The sequence below is a fragment of the Pungitius pungitius genome, chromosome 12, assembly GCF_949316345.1.
Source record: "Pungitius pungitius chromosome 12, fPunPun2.1, whole genome shotgun sequence".
In the NCBI taxonomy this organism is placed as follows: domain Eukaryota; kingdom Metazoa; phylum Chordata; class Actinopteri; order Perciformes; family Gasterosteidae; genus Pungitius; species Pungitius pungitius.
Window position 1 is genome coordinate 12,003,140 of NC_084911.1, and position 19,506 is coordinate 12,022,645.

General features: G+C 45.1%; 1 protein-coding gene across 2 annotated transcripts; it reads right to left on the minus strand.

The window, feature by feature from the left end:
- Window positions 1-16,377: 16,377 nt before the first annotated feature.
- On the minus strand, window positions 16,378-19,482 carry tmem150b (transmembrane protein 150B). 2 transcript variants are annotated; one of them, XM_062565899.1, is made up of 6 exons: window positions 19,366-19,482; window positions 19,013-19,072; window positions 18,812-18,879; window positions 18,506-18,633; window positions 18,235-18,403; window positions 16,378-17,497 (listed from the first exon to the last, which is right to left on the minus strand). In XM_062565899.1, exons 1-6 carry the CDS (start codon window positions 19,428-19,430, stop codon window positions 17,295-17,297), a joined length of 693 nt encoding a protein of 230 aa, XP_062421883.1. In that variant the 5' UTR covers window positions 19,431-19,482; the 3' UTR covers window positions 16,378-17,294. The 2 variants fall into 2 exon arrangements, with proteins under 2 accessions (XP_062421883.1, XP_037331926.1); XM_037476029.2 differs by having other exon boundaries at window positions 16,378-17,500.
- Between the last annotated feature and the right edge of the window lie 24 nt (window positions 19,483-19,506).

Sequence of the window (19,506 nt, forward strand, 5' to 3'; positions counted from 1 at the left end):
AGCAGACTTTCTCTCACCGACTCACACCTGCAGCCGTGACACCTCAAAGAGAGAAAGTCACCCATCATGTTTTACACAGGCGTCAACGTGAAAACATACATTGCTGTTCATGCCCCCCTCGTATTTAAAGCACAGCCGAGTCAGAGTGTGCGTGTGTGTGTGCGCGTGTGGACACGTGTCTGTTTCGGAAAGTATCATGCATGCATGCAGATACACTCTTGCATGTGCACACAAATCCACCCAACTGTACACACACAATCTGCAGACTCATTTAAAATTGCCCATGAAAAGCATTCACACGTGTTAAAGCACTGTTCAGTGGAACAGATCACACTCCCTCAAATATTGGCCCTCACACACACACACACACACACACACACACTGTCCCCAACAAATTTCAGAAGGGACAGAGGGCTCTCTATGCCTAACATTTTAGTGAGAAATGACAGTACTCGCTCAAATATTTAAGAACTTTTCAGAAGATCCGGGTAGGGTCACAGCACCCTGAACTAATCTCCCGCTGAACAATGACGCCATTTGATTTCAACGCGTTTTTTTTCCGTCGTTGGCTCAGAAGCTCCAGCCGTTCATTTGAAATGGCATAGTTTGAGTCCTCTCCACTACGGACGACTTTCCCAGATGAAAAACACAAATCTACTGTATTTGCGTTGCATGTCACAGTGTTGCGGTGTGTGTGCAACATGTGTGTGTGTGTGTGCGCCGAGGCGCACTTTTGTGCCGCTGTCACATGCATCAGGGTTGAGAGGCGCGACAATTGACCCTCGATTAGCCGCAGGGATGGAATCTCTCCGGCGCGTGTGTCTCAGAGATAATAGAGGATCATGTAGACCAAATGGACTGATGGGAAGTCATTAGTTGGCCCTTGGAGCCTGGAGTATGAGCGCTCACCCCGGCTCTCAGGTTACCTGATCCCGGGAGGAGGAATGTGGCTCAATCTGACCAACAGATTCACGCGCAGACACCCATGGCTGATCACAGCATATGCATATGCACACAAAAGCAAAAACACACTCTCTGAACAATCGGATATGAGTAAGACTACATCTTGGATGTGGGTATTTTATAAGGCTCGGCCAGTGATCAGTTTGTCGGGGTCAAAGCAGCTGAAAGGCTCTACGTCTCAGCAGGGATCTGTCACCAGCATTTAACGAATGGGTCTGACTGAGAGAGACTGACAGCTAGGAATTGTTGGAATGCACTCTCCCGAGACCAGGATGAAGAGGGAGAGGAGCCTGGAGAGAGCGGATGGAGATGCACACGCTGGGATGTATGTGCAAAATGGCAGGATTGATTGAAAGCCGGGAATGACGAAGGCCACACAGCAAATCTGTGGGGGGAATTTTTTTTATATATGCAGTGTATCGGCGATACATGTCTAAGGGCAGAGCACGCGGAGGCAGTGGCTTCTGGAACGAGAGCTAACAGCAGTCAATCCCTCTGATGTTTGTGGCCCTTCTGCTGCAACCGAGGCGGATTTACAGCCACGGAATCCTCGCAGCTGGTGTGGAGCGGCCTGCCCTCCTCGTGCATTGACTTCACACGACTGCGCCGCCACGTTTTAAGCTGCTCAGCCAGGATGCCTGAACTCCAATCGCTCGTTGGTGCACCTGCATATGCAGCACTGACTTTGAATGAAACAAATACAATTTGTGAAGACAAGGTCTTTCTGGCTGTATTGATCAAAGAAAATGCATGTTATCCAAGTCTTGAGGGCAAAAAATACATTTCCAGCACATAAGCAGCACATGCAGTATGTATACACGTATATATCTGATGTGTCTCTCCAACGGCGTGTTTTACAGCTGTAGCTTCCGACTGTAAACACTTTTTCCTTACACTTTCTTCAAGCATTGCCAGGATTGGGCGTATGTGACCATCTTTTTTCTAAATGGGGCTCTATTTGTGTTGGATGAGCGTACTGCTGACACTAACAGATAACAGTGAGGATGGACCACACCACGCTGCAGAGCATAAACATCTCCATGAGGAATGCCTGGTTTTGTTCAGCTCCAAAAGGCTGTATACAATCGCATTCCTCTGCCAGCCTCCCCTCCCTGTCCCGGTTCACAGGGGACTTCCCTGCTCTCTACTGTACTGAAACTACTTGAAGAATTCAACGTAGACCTACTGTATTTATAATAATAGTAGCTGTGTCATTGATAGTGCCACGCACAGGGGCCCAATGGCTTTTCTCAGTCTGAACTTTATCATCTGCCATTGACGTGGGCTCAAGTCTGACCATGTATCCTCAAACATACCATGTGTGGGCCAACTTATCAATAACAAGCCCGAACCATCAGTGCAGAGTTCATTTATTGGCTTCTCCCTCTGTTCCAAAATCCACATCAGCGCAAACTTAGCAAGCAAAAGAATTTTAGCGGAACTCATCAGTGTGTCTCAAATCAACTTCAAATTGTATGATCAGCTTCATCCACTTAGTCACATATTCATCATCTTAGTTTATAGCCAAGCTAGTGGTTCCACCACTTTGGTCCAGACTGAAATCTCTCAACTGTTGAATGGCTCTAAATTTCATAGAGGTATCGATGGCCTAATCAGAACAAATGGTAAAAACTTCCAGTTAATATCCCACAATTTAAATTCATAGATGAACCTTAAATATCTGAATTCCATTCACCATTACAAATTGAATGTGACTTGTAACTTAGTATTCAGTTTTGTTTTGTTTTTTAGACAGAAACAAAGGGAAAACCTATAACAAATGGTGTATTCTGTATTGCACGGCGATTCAGGCTTCACAGTTTCAATAGCCTTGAGAACAAAGAGTTAGAAGGCGAAGGTGGGAAGGTCGGGCGCATGTGAGAATAAAGGGGGACGGCGTGTGAGCGAGACTCAAAAAGCGGCCGGGATTCATCTCTAAACAAAATAGGGAAACAGACTTAGGGCGGGAGGAGGGGGAGACAGGAGTACAGGTGTGTTTCTAACAGTCAATCTAAAAATGCCTCCATGAACTTTGTTTTCTCTGTTTTTTTTCTTTTTTTCTGCTAACTTGCTGAGCCTCCCCCCAGTCGTTCCTGTTTACGAGGTTGCTTCCTGGTGACGTTGTGCTGAGTGTGTCACGGCCCGTCATCTGGTAATCCTCTCAGAGAGCAGCGCCACACACTGAACGCTGATAGTTTAACTCTGTCTTTATCGATTCTGAGCACTTTAAGTCAAGTTCAGAGTACACTCTTTCCTTCGTCTGACTGAGGATTCCTAACATTGAACCTTTGGGGATATGAGAGCTTTTCTAGACCCAAGGGCCTCAGATGTGCTGTTTGTAGTTCACACATCCTGCAGCAGAGGACATGACATTGTTCTCTGACTTTATTAAAATGACGAATTCGAAATTGTTGATCTAGCTGTCACAACCTGCCCCCTGGGGCCAAAACAAATATGGGAAGTGGACGTGGAAATGCCAGGGAATTTAAATTTCCTATTTAGGTAAAGGAAACAGACGGGTCTCACAGCAAAAGATGTAAAGAAGGGCTTCGGCGTGTGTTCAATACTGTCACAGTGACTGGTGCACAACGGAACCCAAAAGCACGACTCAGACAACGATGGGTGAGACGGGTCAATTTTAGGCAAGAAAACAAATCCAACAAATGCATGCAGGTGGGATGAAAAACATAACAGGATGTGGTCAAATGTGTGACAAATACAGAATATGTGACATAGTCTTACACACTTCCCTGCGCTTCCATCAGAGCGTTACTCCAAACAACACACGATAAACCCTACAAAGGACCTGTCTGCCCCACTGAAGTTACTTAAATCAAAAGCAAACAGCGGAAACAGGAGTTCAACTAAATAAATAATACAATTTAAAATATTGGATTAAAAGGTGGGCTCTTACATATCAGATCGCTATCAGATGTCATCTGAGACCATGTTGATCTATTTTGTCTTCCTGAGGCCTGGCTGTAGAATGGAGAATATGTCAGCTTTAATGAAGCGACTCCTCCAAGTAATGTTAATACTCATATTCCTCCAGGCACAGGCCGAGGAGCTATTCATGGCTCAAGCCTTTTAATAAACCTTAAACCTGAACTAGATTAGAACTCATTTGAATGCTGGGTTCTCAAGTCGTCTGCACCAGACCTGGAAAACAATCCAGCCGGTTCTCTTAGCTGTAGAGTACAGGGCCCCAGGTCCTTATTCAAAATAAATTTTTCCGAACAAGTTTGGTCGTTAGAAATGGACAAATTATAATGGGTGATTTTAGCCTCGGTACTGTATTCATCTCATTGTTTGGCTTCTGTCAGTGTACAGAAACCTACTCATTGTTTGACCACAACCTTGACCCTGGTTCTGGTGGATAGAACATTTAACATTCTTTCCACTTTCTTTTGTCGGACCATTGTCTGATAACGTTTGAATTCAGCACTGAGGCCGGACTGACAGAGCAGCAGCTCCGTTGAGTTGTGTATTCTCTGCACCTCACTAGTAACAACTTTACTTTATGAACTTCTTCACTGGTAAGATTCTGACAGAGAGAAAATGGATGGTCTCCTGCCTTCAATCAGTGCCGGACCTTGGATGCAGCTGTGGGTTCTGATACATACTTAGATGGCTTCTCTCCCATCAACCTTGATCAAATCCAGTCCAAATCTTCTACCACCCAGTCGGATCCGATTCCCAAGGAATGATTTCCTTCAGTTAGCACATCTTTACTGGATATTATGAATTTGTTGACAGGACACGTACCACAGTCCTTTAAGGTCGACGGGATTAAACCTCTTCTAGGAGAAACCAGAGGTGTTGGCTAACTATTCTCTAAAATCCTTGAGAAATCAGTGGCAAATCAGTTGTGTGACTTTCTACACAACAATGGTTTGTTTGAGGCTTTCGCGTGCATCATGGCCCAGAAACCGCACTGGTAAAAAATACGAATGATCTTCTACTTGCATCGGACAAAGGACTCGTTTGTTCTTGTCTTGCCGGACCTCGGTGCCGCGTTTGACACCATTGATCATCGCATCCTGTTGTACAGACTAGAACATTTAATCGGTATTAAAATGAAACGCACTCGGCTGGTTTACGTCGTATTTAAGGATGAATCCCAGTTTGTGTTTGCAAACGGTGAATCCTTGAATGTTGGATCCAATGTTGTCCATCCAGGGAGAGGGATCCTCATCTGCTGTTCTCCCTCAGGTTTCTCCCCTTTTTGTCTCCCCATTGAAGGTTTTTTCTGGTGCCGATGTGAGGGTGCTCTGAGGCTTAGGCGATTAAAGGTTAAACTAAAAAGCTAAAATCTATAAAGCGCAGTAAATTACACGGATGTCAAATCCCCTTTGGAAGTCTTTTATATGTGTGTACACATGCATTCACAGTCACATGTATGACATGCTACAAAAGAAAATGGCATGTGCACACACACACACACACACACACACACACACATACATGCATGCGCACGCACCTATCCGTCACTGCAATCCAGACACCAACGCTAAGAAACGCAGTCTCAGCACTCGCCATCGCTCACACATACTCAGGATACTTTTTAATACTTTGTTTGAGCCAAGAAACCTGTAATCAAAGCGAACAATCAGACAAGTCCAGACAGCACAGGAGTGGTGTACAGTGAACACCACACTGCATCCGAAAATGTCATAAATATCTCCCCTGTACCTGCTTATTACATCATGAAGGTAATTACTTCCAAATCCAATGGACTTGGTGGGGATGAAGTAATGTCGCCACTTTCTATAGAGGTGACTGCAAGTTACAAAAAGGGCATTCTGGCTAAGCAAAGATGAACCGAGTGAGGTTATGTTCACATTTGGTCGGATAGAATTGGACCAATAACAAGTTTGCTGCTGTAAGTATCCGATATGAGCCCCACCAGGTTCAGAGCAGGTACGTACAGAGCAGGGGGAGGGATGGTTTTGAATAAAAGGACATGATGATTTAACAGGGGAGGAGAGGAAATGAAAGGAGTGGTGCTAAATGAGAGGGTGAGAGCGAGGCGTTAGCTGTTAAAGAGCTAGGGAGAGTGGAAAAGGGGAAATCCAGGCTTTACCTCCCAGAAGTCAGTGTGTGGGACGAAGGGGGGGGGGGGGGGACAAGGGGAGCACAGCGAGGGGGGCCGCGAGCTACAACACACTCTCAGAATGCCAATGAGGGTCGTTGAGTACACAGGCGCTTGGCGTCTACTGCAGCAGCAATCTCCGTCCCCTCCCACTCCAGATACAATGAAAATTGTGTCTGCGAACAATGCCATCTGCAGAGACGGAGTGGGGAGAAACTTCGGAGTGGCCCGGTTCAGCTGCATGGCAGCCAGGGAACTGTGTCGAGGATGTGATGTCTGGACAACACAGCAGAGCCTCTGTCGGCCTCGTTTCTTACTCTGTGGCGTCGTCGTTACTTTGGGTCGTTCCGTGTCGTTTGTTTAAATCCACATAAAGTGAATAAAAAAAGAAAAAAGTTTGGGTTTTTATTTTGTATTCTGGAGCAAACCTTTATTCTCAAAGGTGGGTTTCAGGACAAAAAGGCATCAGCGTGTCATTTTTAAACCAGCTGCTTGGGTCACTTTGAGTGCACCACGTGAACGTCTTCCAGGAGAGACTGACTGAAAACATTAGCCAGTATTTTCAACCAATCAGGTTTAAACACTTCCAAACACCTTGTGTGAACCCGTTTTTGTTCTGAGTCTACAACTCTAACCTGAAGGACATTTAAGATTAATACCACTTTAATATATGACGGTTCAATGCAAAACTACAGCCAGAAATTTAGTTCATCTCAGAAAGTGATGCTTCTCTGTTGGAAGATTCCTCTTCAATAATAAACAAATAGCTTTTTTGATAAGGAAATGTGTTTAATGTTTCGTACGGTTTGCCCAGATTTCATAGGTAGGCGTCTCAAAAGCACGTTGAGCGCAGCGCTTCTGTCTTCTAAAATGAGCCCTGAATTCTCCAGGTCTCCATATTTAAAAAAAAAAATATCTTTATATTTAAGATACCCCTATGAACATAAGTATTTGGGGAAACACCCAATAAGTGTGTTGAGGAATGACCAACTCAAAAGCCCCACAAAACTTCACACAATTATTCTGGATAAAATGTCCCTGTTTTCATCACCGCGAGCTTGCGTCCTCCGCCATGCTGGGTAGCAATGTTTACTTTCCCTAACGAGTCCGGTGTTCTCGTGTTTTTTTTACAACTATGTGCTTCATGTCCCTTACTCACGTATCTACCAGAGCTTCGTATGTGCGGCTTCCCTTTCACGCCGGTCCGTTGTCTGATTGTGAGGTCAGGCTGATCTGGGTCCAGCGGTTTTACCTTGTTTCTCCAGCAAAGTTCTTCTCTCAGGTGGGTTCTGGAGGAGAGATTTTATTGAGTTAAGGTAGGCTCAGAATAGCGTAAAGTGGGCGCCTCGGGAGACTATCCCTGACAAGAGCGCAGCCTGGGGCCAGCCCCACCATGGCCCAAAGCTGGATCTATGTTAGGACGCTGGTTGGTTCCATTAAATGTGTAATTTATATCTTTAATCGGTCATTGGCTAAACTGCCTTCTAGACCAGCCTCTTTCGGGCGGAGACGACGTGCAGGAAAGAATGTATTTTGCGCAGATTTTACAAATATTACTGAGTAAATTACATATTTCAAAAACACAAATACATATATTGACTATTTTTAAAATACATTATTAATAAAATATATATATATATTATTTGTTTTTCTTTTTTTTGTGCCTGAAGGTGGGGCCAGGCCCCATGGCCCTCTATTGGCCCGCCGCCACTGCTCCAATGAAGTGTCATACTCATGTGTTATGTTGGCTGCCAGAATTTTCAGACTTAAAATACATACCATTGTCTCATTTTAACACTGTGGTCACTCACAAACCAACTTCTTCTACAGCAGCTCAATCACACTGATGCTACGCTGACGTATAAACCGGAACTCTCTCTTCCTGGACTCTCTCTCTCTCTCTCTCTGTTTAATTCCCCTTCCTCATCCTGCCTCTCCTCAGCCTCTTCTTCCTCTTCCCTTCTCTGGGTTTGTTTGTTCTCCCTTTGGCTCCCAGGTGTTTTCCTGCACGCCTCCATGTTCCTCTGAGCAGAGGCTCCTCTTCCGCTCTGACTCAGGTACAGCAAACCAATTGCTTCCCGTTTGCTGCAATACACAACACACTGATCAATATACACACGCGAGTGAGACACTCTGTCACATCTTGAAACAAAGGCATAAATCACACATATTGTGGTATGCAACACACACACTCGCACTGACTTATTCCAGCTCCCTCCCTCTTTCTCCCTCATCCAACAATAACACAACAAACCTTGCTTCCTGTTCTTGGGGGAACAATAGTGGGATAGCTTTGATGGCCAGAGGTGGTTTTTCGGGAGATCCTCCCGTATCGGCCACAGCATCAGCAGATCGGCTATAGATCCTGTCAACGTCCTGCTGTGTGCAACGGCTTTATCGTTTTACCAGTGTCAGGATGTCCAGGACTATGGACCACGAGCCGCGTCATTAACACACAGCAAAGTAAATGGCTTGTTTCTAGCAAGTATTTTGCCATGTGCTTCAGGTGGTGTGTATTTCTATGAGTGTGCCCATGTAACATGATTTGCTTCTTTTAATTCTATAATTTTGACTTCTTTGTTTACAGTTCACTTCAAGATTATATTAACTCTTGTGTTTGTTATATCAGTTACTTCCACTTTACCCACTGCACTAATGCCTGTTACTATATTAACAAATTAGGAGGTGATAGGGTTTGCATGTAGTGATGAACTAACATCATAATTGGCATCCTTACTATTGCATCCCACAGCAATAAGAAGCTTTTCAGAGCCCTTCAGCTCCTTGTATGTGTGTGTGAAGGATTTTTTTTGAGGGGGGAGGAGGGTCTTTCCAGCAGCGGGCAGCTGTTTTAGAAACTGAGCTAAAAGGAAAATAAATATTGGATTTCAATTTGTTGGATGGCACACATGATCACATACATTTGGCTAGATGAGCAACTGCTTATGATACTATCAACAATTTAACACATTGCGGCCAGTGTTGGGTTTGCAGCTCCGTAGTTTCTCTCAATCAAACATTGTTTTGTTTTCATATAATCCTCTATCAGATACATGTAAGTTAATTATGCATGCATTAATATGTTAATACGTTAATGTATGAATATGTTAATACAGGGGCACTGACGCACACACACTGCATATGCACACCATAGTATAGATTTCTGTATAGGTACAAACAATGACAGTATAAGTCAAGTATCTTCACCAATGCATAAATCATACATACTCTGTAGCTATCAAACACAAACACACACACACACACACACACACACTGTTGTCTCACTCTTCCCATGAGTATCAATACTACCATTTATTCAATAAGTCACAGGCGTTACTAGAATCAAAGCTGTGTTGGGATATCGGTTGCCCCGGGCAACCTTACCATCAGTCCGCCCCCACATCCCTCATGAAGCCCTCGTCCTTTTGGTACATTAGCTGCTCTGTATACCCAATGATGCACCGTGTGTTTGTGTATAAGTGTTACTATGGAGCTCCGGCTGACAGCAGCTGTGTACAGCTGTTTTGTGTGTGTGTGTGTGTGTGTGTGGGAACGATTGCGTGGGAGAAAGGAGGCAATGAATCATAACACACATACCAACAGGACACAACAGCTCCCCCTGTTGTCGGGGTAGGGGAAACCCCGGAGGGGTGGGTGTATTGTCAGCGAGAACAGAGCTCACCGTGACATCATAGGACGTCTCGCTCCCACACCGGGGGGGAACGGGGGGTGGAGGGAAACAGGTGGAAGCGCCGGATCTTTCTTTTTTCCTTTCTTAACATTAGCAACAGAATGGTGAGAGCAGAATCTGTCAGTCATTCGGGAGTTGCACTAATACTGATAACTGCAGCTTTCATCAACAATTAACTTGTATGAATGAGCCTCACTGTTAAGAGTCTGTTTTTTCAGTGGTATTTAGTTTAAGCATTGATTGAGAAGATGTTAAGGAAAGGAAATTATTTTTATTATTACATTAGATCATATCCATTCATTCAAAGATGATACATATATTGTGTGTGATAAAACAATTTACTGAATGTGTTTTAGTTTTATTAATACATGTATTCAAAAAGGCACATGCTTTGCTGCAACATGTCATACCATTGCATCTGTTTCTAGCGTTAAACGTCACAACCTTTGGATTTGAATATCAAAATCAGCAGCACAAAATGTGTGTGTGTGACTGTGTGTGTTTGTGTGTTAGAGCTGGGGGTGCAGTAAGTGTGAAACAGCATGCAAGGCCTGTGTACTTTGTTGTAAGCAGGCCCAGTTCACTAAAACACAAGCACACCGATTTATACGCAAGGAGAGGGTCCTCACACGCGCATCAGCTCATACGCTCACATGCATGTGTGCGCACACTCAGCAGGGAGAGGAAACTGCAGCACAATGATAAGGTCTGGGAACACAATGGGCTCAGCAGTGCACAGACAGAAGCCAGGACCAGTTTAGCTCTGAAAGGTCAACAAGCCTCTCCAAGCTTTCATTCAGTTCCCCCAGTTATTATTGTTCCAACATTATAATGATTACTCTGATGGCCTTTATTTCTTGAGTGTGGGAGCCATCCGGAAATACCAATGAAATATGAAAATGCAGCCTGGACCACGAGGAGAAGAAGGGAAAGAAGGTTACCTACGCCGTGGGGTGACCTTTGACGTTTCCCATGGCCAGGCTTTGGATTGGACTTCAGGTTCATCTGAGATCTCTGCTGAGGGGACAATCGAATGAACATCTGCTCTTATCCAAGCAACAGATAACCCTGTCATGATAGTGAAGGTACTTGAATTTGTTAAAGCCTGTGTACACACTCACATGTGATGTAGGTTTTTATTGTTGGCTGAGACCTCTGCTCAGGTCATAAATGCTCATCAACCGATAAAACTGGTGCTACAAAGCTGGAGATGTCAGTCTATTAGTTGAAAGGTGTCCACCGAGACCGAAGAAGAGGTCGAATCACCAAGATTAACTCACACACAAGCTGACCTGTAAAATGTATAATATACTTTAAAGATGCACCTTGAGACTCTGCACCTTCAAACTACAGAAACACTTGTCCAATACTGCCTCCATGTTGGCAGGATTGTTTTCATTATATGTGACAACAGGGATTAAAAAAAGAAAAAAAAGCTTCTTGTATCCTTCATGTGCGGAGAAATCTGCCCATTTCTGCTCCTTTAGAGAACATAGAGAATCTATTTCATGTAGGTTGATTGCCACGGGGTAGTCCCAGCCTCGTTGTGATGTCACCGAGTCTTAAACCAAGATTAAAGGTGGGCCCAGAAGACCGTCCAACCTTTGTAGACGAGTACACAGCCCTTAGTGTTGAGGCTGATCGGTGGCGGTCAAACACTGGAGCAAAGAAACAAAGCACACCCTTGAGTGGAGGACGGCCCTAAGCTCCATCCGGGAGGAAAACCTCTGCTTTAAAGCTCTGACCCACGAGGTACTGCGCGGCGTCGATAGTGACTCTTTGTTGCCTCGCGTCTTATAGAACGGGCCTGTGCCTTTCTGCTGGAGCCGCTGATGCTGCATCAAGACATCAATTCAGCCCACGAGTGGCGCCGACCTCTCGGGTCTGTCTGAGGGAAACGTCTGACTGATCCTCAAAGCAACGAAGGAGCAGAGCGGGTCACAGCCCACTCCCAAATGTCACGGCCATTACACAATCCCTGCCTGCGCGCGGTTTCTTTCTGTTCGGGACACAGCAGCTGAGCCCCTCTGCCCGCTCGGAAGTTCTGCAACAAGACAGAAAGGTCAAGAGAGCGGCGAGGGAGTCGGGGCACGCTCTCAGCGCTCAAACCGTGTACACGGCGTGTCGAGTGGGAATGTGGACAATTAGGGAATGACCTGGGCCCTCTTCTCTGACTTTGACCTATTGATCATGTCACAGTCACTCAGTGACGTACGTAGCTGTGCATTCAAGTTGGGCTTTGTTAAACTGCCGTGGTGTGTGGGCAGCTGGACCTTTGGAGGAGCTCAGAAGGTGGCTCAGATCAAATGACAAATCTCTCCCTTTCGTCATTTTATATTGCATCAGTCCCCATTAATGGTAATAGTTGGGAGAGCTGAACCAAACTCATGGATGCCACAGTTTGCCTTTTTGTCTCTCAAGTCAAATAAACATGACATGCCCATGAAAAAAGGGTTTTTTCGCTTCCAATTCATGTTGAATGCCAATAAACCTGACCTCTGACAAATAGCTTGTTTTCCTCTGGAAAATATTTAGCAAACCTCCTGGGACAAACAAAGCTTAAGATATTGCTGCCAACATCTAAAAGCAGCGTGAATAAAAACAGAAAGCCTTGGTGATGGCACCCATTTCTACGTAGACAGTAATTTCTCACCATCCCTAAAGCGCATGGAGCCCAAATACCGATCTGCAGCAGAGGCCCTCGTGTGAATATCTTCTCAAAGCTGAATGAGACTCTGTCGTTGAAGGAGGTTGGGATTTTCTTTTTGCCGTGAGAGTAATACTTTGTACCGTATGAAGATCTCTTTTTCCAAACGTTCAAAAGCAGTAATCTCACCAAAGACACAGACGATTGGAGCCTCGTAAGCGCTAATGACTGTTTGCTGAAGTCTGAGTCGAGCAGTCGCAGTTGTGTGAGGAAACCTGTGCGCGTCGGATAGCCAGCATCAAGGCAGGGGGTGCCGTGTGCACAAGTAAATGGGATTTGCCCTCTACTCATTCTGCATTTTTCCACTCATTAACAACAATGGTTTCCATTACTGTTACAAAGGAAACCATGCGTTTCACATTGATTTTCCACCCTTAAGAAGGTTGCCCAGAAGCTAACAATTATCTACAAATCTATATGTTAAGCTTTGGAAAATGCTCAAATGAGGGGTTTCTTTTCAATAAAGAAATTAATTTAAATATAATAATAAATGCAGTGACTAAGCTGAAATGCAGCACATTTCTCTTACAAAACGATCCAGGTGTGGCAGGGTTCTGCAGGTGGTTGCTAAGGAGAGGTGTCCTTTCAACACGGCTATGAGAAAACTTTTAAAAACAGGGTATTGCAGAAATAATTTTTACCTGCTATTCGGCTCTGTGCAAAAGGAACATAAACTCCTCACAAAATACACCAGGACTACTTATTATGGCAGACTTGTGGCCACTGTGTGGCAACCAGGAACTCATGTTCAATTAATTGATCCTGGTCAAGAGATGGTGCTGCACCTAACAACGTGTCCTATTTAAATCTTAATTTCTGTAGTTATTATACAGATAAGCCATGCAGGTGTTAATTCGATGACATTGGTATGTGGATTTTGTTAACTACACACAGCCAGGTTAAAAGTTTCCAGTTTGTGTGCTAGGCTAAGCTAGCTTTATATTTATCATAAGGATATGAGAGTGATAATGAGTGATAATGAAGGAGCTGATTAACTTTTCCTTTAAAGCAACGCAATGTTTGTAGATGTTGTGTGTCTCTTGATACAAATAACTGTGAACATGCATTGCCAAGGTAGCTTCTGGGCCCGATGACTCATCCCATGCAGGGTGTTTGTCTTAAGCGTCCCGTGCACAATGTTGATTGCAAAACACAATACTACATGTGTGTGGAAACGTTGGCGTAAGAAAGACTGGCCTCTGTGTGTGTGTGTGTGTGTGTGTGTGTGTGTGTGTGTGTGTGTGTGTGTGTGTGTGTGTGTGTGTGTGTGTGTGTGTGTGAGAGAGAGAATAACTGTCCAGTGGCTCTGCATCACTGCACACGCATGTAGGAAGGAGGGGGGCCATATGCTTCTTTGTCCATGTGCTGTTGGCTCGCTCGTTAAAAGCTAATTTCTCCCCCCACCATCTCCGTGCCCCAACACCACCCCCCTCCCTCTTCCCCTGGCTCGCTGTCTTGTGCGATCAACAATAGTCTATTCTGTGCTGTCCCGTGCGAGCGGAGACACACCCAGAGCCAAGGCCACGGTGCGAGGGGAGATTGTTGGGTGGTGGCCAACCGAGCTGGACACAGGCTCAATTCTCGTCTGGGTGCGTGGATCCCGCCTCGACAAGAGCAGCTCCGCTTGGCGATTTTTGTGATCAGCGACAGGTTGGCGCCCTGCGGCATGTCACCAAGGGCACATGGAAAGATTGGACGCTAACCAGATGCATTAGGTAGAACATTGATATATTCTTAGCTCTTTTCATTTATTTTTTGATGTCCATTTATTGATTAACCTGTAACACCTGAGCCCCGTTATGTGTTCAGAGCGCATGCAAACTTGTTGCGAATAAATTGCAAGAGTAGCTGGAATGCCAAAACGGAACAAGGAAGCTGCAAAACTGATTAAAGACAGCTTATAATTCACAAAATAGATGGAGCAATATATTATTAACAGTAATGGATACAACTTGAACAGGCCAAAGGGAGTGGACAAATTGTTTAAAATCGCTAAAACTAGCTGGTGAAAAAGAAAAGATTTAAAAACGTCCATCATGCCACCACACATGATAACATTAGCCAACACATTCAATAAAAAAATGTGTGCCAATATCCACTTTTATACATTTGACATGTTAAATAACTGCAGCACCATGCCATCCCTTTTCATTTGTCCCCAAAAGTCCCTCAAAAGTCCCCACATTTAACAGGATCAAAACACACACACAAACGCACACACCGAGGCCCAACCACAATACAGACCCCCTGATCCCGGGCCGGGCCACAGGCTGAAGGTCGTTCTATCGACCCCGTTATTCTCTATCAGTTCCTAACTGCCACAGCTGCCCCCCCCCCTCCACACACACACACACACACACACTGCTGCCTCCTCTATTACGACCTGACTCTCCTCATTGTGCGAGAACCTAAATATGACACACCAACACACCATCTGAAGGGTCCCCTGTCTGCACCGGGCCAGCCAAATTATATAATTATCCCCCGTGTGATTGTGCCTTTGCAGCTGAGACGAGGGCGGGCCTTTGTGTGGCGCTGGAATGCGGTGCGCTTGGCATTTTTCAGCGAAAGGGCAGCTTTATGGATGCCGCTGCCAGAGAGGAGAGGAGAGGAGGGTGACATCACCGCTGCTGGTGCCCACTGTTTCTTTTTCCCTCTCTCACTCCATCACTTAATCTCTTTCCTCTCTTTATCAGTCACTGGATCTTCCCCTCTCAATCCCCCCCCCCTCCTCCCACATACCTTTCTTCATCTCCCTCTCCAAACTTTCACGTTTGGCAGGTCCAGCTGTCTTACAGATGAAGTGGCCTTTCGAAACGGAATGCCCGGGATCTGGGCCTCTGCCCGAGCGCCTCGGAGGAGCCGAGCGCCGACGTTCGATAGCGAACCCGGAGGCGACTGCTCCGCCGCGTGATAGGAAGGCCTTGCTATTGTTTGTGGCGGAGAGCCGTTGAGGGGATAAGAGGGACCAAAGCGCGAGCAGGTGTTGGGCGAGATTACAGCGTTGGGCCTAGAAAGCGTGCACCTCTATTCTTGAATCAAAGTCAAAAGCAACAAGACGGGTGTCAGATATAAACCACGTTCTCCTACACACAATAATACAGGATTCAGGCCTTTTTCTGACATTTTCATCAAGGGCCCCTCAGTCTTTGCACATCGCTACAGGTGATTTCATGAGTTGTATTAGTTTTATCAGACTCCTTTCATACTCACTAATGAAAACAGCAGGGCTAAAAGTATTTTGGGCGCCAGCGCTTTTCCCACTGAATTCCTCCGAACGACCTCCTCTGTAATCAAAGGACACCTCGTCATTTCAGCTAAAATAGATGGCACTTTCAAAAAACTGTTCTTTTCACGCCACCTGAGGCGAAACCCTTACGTCGGGCGCTTCAAGTGGCAACGTTTCAGGTATCTTTTCTCAGCCCAGGTTTCGTACCTGGAGCTCAAGCCGCCAATCAGCTGCGGCAAACGAGTTCGACCACGAGAGTGATAAGCAGATCTGCCCGCCGTCTGCAGCAGAAGCACTGGTAACCAGCAGCACTTGAGAAAATTCCCATAGAATTGCGAGGTATCCGTCTGATCCCTGTGCCCGCTGGTCAAAGCCCCCCTCTGGTGATCACACAGCACGGGGTATGTGAAAGAATGCAGTCGGGACACAACGGGCCCCATGTATTCCCAGCACCAAGCGTCACCACATGCCCCTCAGTCATTTTCATTCCCTCTTTTTATTTTTAATTACATCAATAAAAAATACAAATAAAAGTGCGAATTTAAAAAGTAGTCCACGAACTAGGACCAGAGACGCAGGCCAACGGACCCTGAGACAATACGTGTAAATAAACAGAGAGGTTTGGGTTCCGAAGCCAAGAGGAGGACCTCTCCCACTATCAGCGCGGCTGGGAGAGCTCCATTGTTTAGCCCATCTCAAACAGCCCTGACAAATTACACTGAAGGTCCAACCTCTGTCTAAACTAGAGGCATCTTCCAAAAACATGCTGGCCCGGTGCCAGAGCTCGATTTTCCCATCAGGATTAATGACCGCACTGCTGCGCCCCCCGCTGGTCAGTGTAGTTACTGCTGCTGTGAAGGGCCGCTTCAATAAGCAGTTTACACATGATGGAAGACACGAGTTATGACTATAGTCCTTTTTGCAAAGCTCAAAATGTTTCAAATAGTGAGTTACGTGTCTCATTGTGCATTATGTTATAAGGAAACTCTTTTGCCTCTTGCGAACAAAACCTTTCCTGCACAACTCCATCCTCCGTTTCTATTCTATTGTATAACATCCAGCTGCCAGGTGGAGAGAGAGAGGGAGAAAAAGACCGGACTTTTCCTGGTATTCTGTATATGCAAGAAGAGATTATTATAGAGCAAGAAATAGTCTGGGAGTAATTATTAGAGTTTGAGTGAGTGATCCGTAGATACGTTATGTTACATTAAATTATTGAAAAGACATCTGTGCAGATTGAATGATAGTCGAATGGTGCCACCGTGTGTTAGTGCACATTTATTACAGTTTATTAGCTTCAGTCAAACGACTAATCATTTAGTCATTAGTCATAGTCCTTTTAAAGAAATAGACATGTTCTTTAATCCTCATAAGGTCTGGCAAAGGCTTGAGACATAGTAGACAAAAAAGTTTAAAATGCCACTTTTGTTATAAGAATAAAATTATACAGCAAAAATATTACTCAAACCTAAAATTATTGAATTTTTCAAAATAGCAAATGTATAAATGTATTATACAGAACATGTAAGGTAAACATGGTGAAAGTAATGCACAGGAAAAAGGAAAACACGGGTCAGATGGATGTTCATTAACCTCAGGCATTGGTGAGCGTTCAGCTGAGTTCATGTGAGACATCATCATACGTCTCTGCTGCGACCGGGTCGTCCATCACAACTGGGTTCTGCTCCGTGAGTTGGCAGCTGTCGATGTGTCTGAACTCAGCTGCGAACAAGCCAAACAGGCAAAAGATCAACATGGCGAAGGCCCATTCGCACGCAGCGGCCGCGGAGGGGAAGCCCGTGTATTGGAGAATCCCTACTGAGGGAGGGAATGAGCGGTCAAGGACATTAAATAAACCCAATCCAAATTGTTGTAGAAATATGCTTCGGCTTGCAGGTTCTTAGTGCAGATTTGCACGTGGCCTACATGTTACGTGTGTGTGTGTTTGAATTCTAAGCCCTTTCCTCTTGTGCCTCTGTCTGTAGTTTCCTGTCCTGGTTTGTGGTCCCAAACAATGTGAAAGGACCTTTCAAAACACGGTTTATAAATGAATGCTGACAATCAACATCAGCTAAATCTGTCATTTAAAAATATCCCTCTAAGTAATAGAGGGAGTTTTAACCTCTTTAGTAGTTTGACTTCAACAGTTACCAACAAGGCTGGTAATTGTGCAGCTAAAAATAATGGACAATCGCTGACGTAGTGAGCTAGAAGTATCAAAAGTTGTGGGTAGATGATCTAAAAAGTCTGCATTTGGTAGGTTAATAGTTAATTTAAAATAGCAAAAGGTTTTCTAGGTTAAAATCAAACTCTTAACTGAATGGTTAAGCGTCTTGAAATGTACGATCAATAATGTTAACAGACATCCAGTTTCCAAAAGTCTGTATGTGTGAATGAACCCATTTGGATCCCTTTACAATAAATGGCTCTGCATTACCACTGTGGTTGCAACAATAATCACACACGCCTTTTTAAGAATTCCTTGTATTCCCAATAAGCAATAAAAGCACAGCTTGTGTTTCCAATCTGCAGAAACCCGTTGGTAAGGATACGAGCGATGATCAGGCCGGTACAGAGGAAGCAGCAGGTGGCCCTGGCGGGCCCCACCCACCATCGGTCCGGAGACGGCAGGGTCAGAAACAGCTGGATCCAAAAGTAGGCCAGGCCCAGGAAGAAAGCCAGGAAGGCTCCCAGAAGGTGAATACTGTAGAAAGTGGTTACCTAGACGGAGGGAGAAGAGACTTAAGCACTGAGGGATTGTTATGGGTTTAGAGAACGAGGAGACCAACGTTGCTCTATTCGTTTCTTCCTGAAAGTCGTTACCTGGAAGCTGCCCACGATGGAGATTCCCAATGACGAGATCAAGCCCAAAATGAGGCCAGCCACATTGGCATTCCTGTGGACGCCTTGGTCCCGGACCTGCTTAAAACGCAGGGCCACGGTCCACAGGGCTGGGAGACACCGATGTGGGGACAGACCAGAGCACAAGACACTCTGATCTGTCACTTGAGATGAATTGATTAACGGAAAGAAAAACAGGGTCCACTTTGGATTGAACTCCCCGAAGAAAATGAGGAAAGAAACATCGTTCTACCAAGTCCGGAGCAATAGGAAGTTAGGTGCGTTTACCTAAAACAGAGCAGGTGCTGCAGATCTGGGAGAGGAAGCATCTCTGAGGGGGGTAAGCGCCGCAATGACTAACAGCAGCATGAGAACACAAAGGATTATCAGTCAACATCGAGTTATCCGCGATAACATCTGGCTCAACACCTGGCTGCGTTGCTTCGACTTTAGTGATTTGCCATCATGGGTCAGTAGAACCGTACCAACCTGATGGAAGGGAATCCTTGTGTAAGGTTGACTGTTCCGTTATACACAGCCATGGCAAATCTAACGGGAAGAAAAACAACCACTGCCTCGTTTTATTCACATTAATGGACTGGCTTTAACTGTATTTAGCTATTAGGTAATTATTTGGTCACAGATTTGTTACACCTCTACTCCCTCCTTTCTACCAACTGGAAGGGACCTACTTTATTGATACTAATATTTTGAAAACACTCATTTGCAGTTTGTAATCTGAAACATTCACTCAATACATGATGTAAATATATATATAAATTGTTTCCAGAACTCTAGAAACAACAAGATGGTGTTAATGAAGGAGGGAGCCAAATACTCACACAGCCCAGATGCCCACAGTGCCAAAAGCAGCCAGACCAGCGGGGAGCAAAGCCCACAGCCACATGTTCCTATGGCTGCTGCTTAAAAAGGATCCCTTCCCCAGCGCCACTTTTAAAGTTGAGATTCTTCACAAGGTTTGT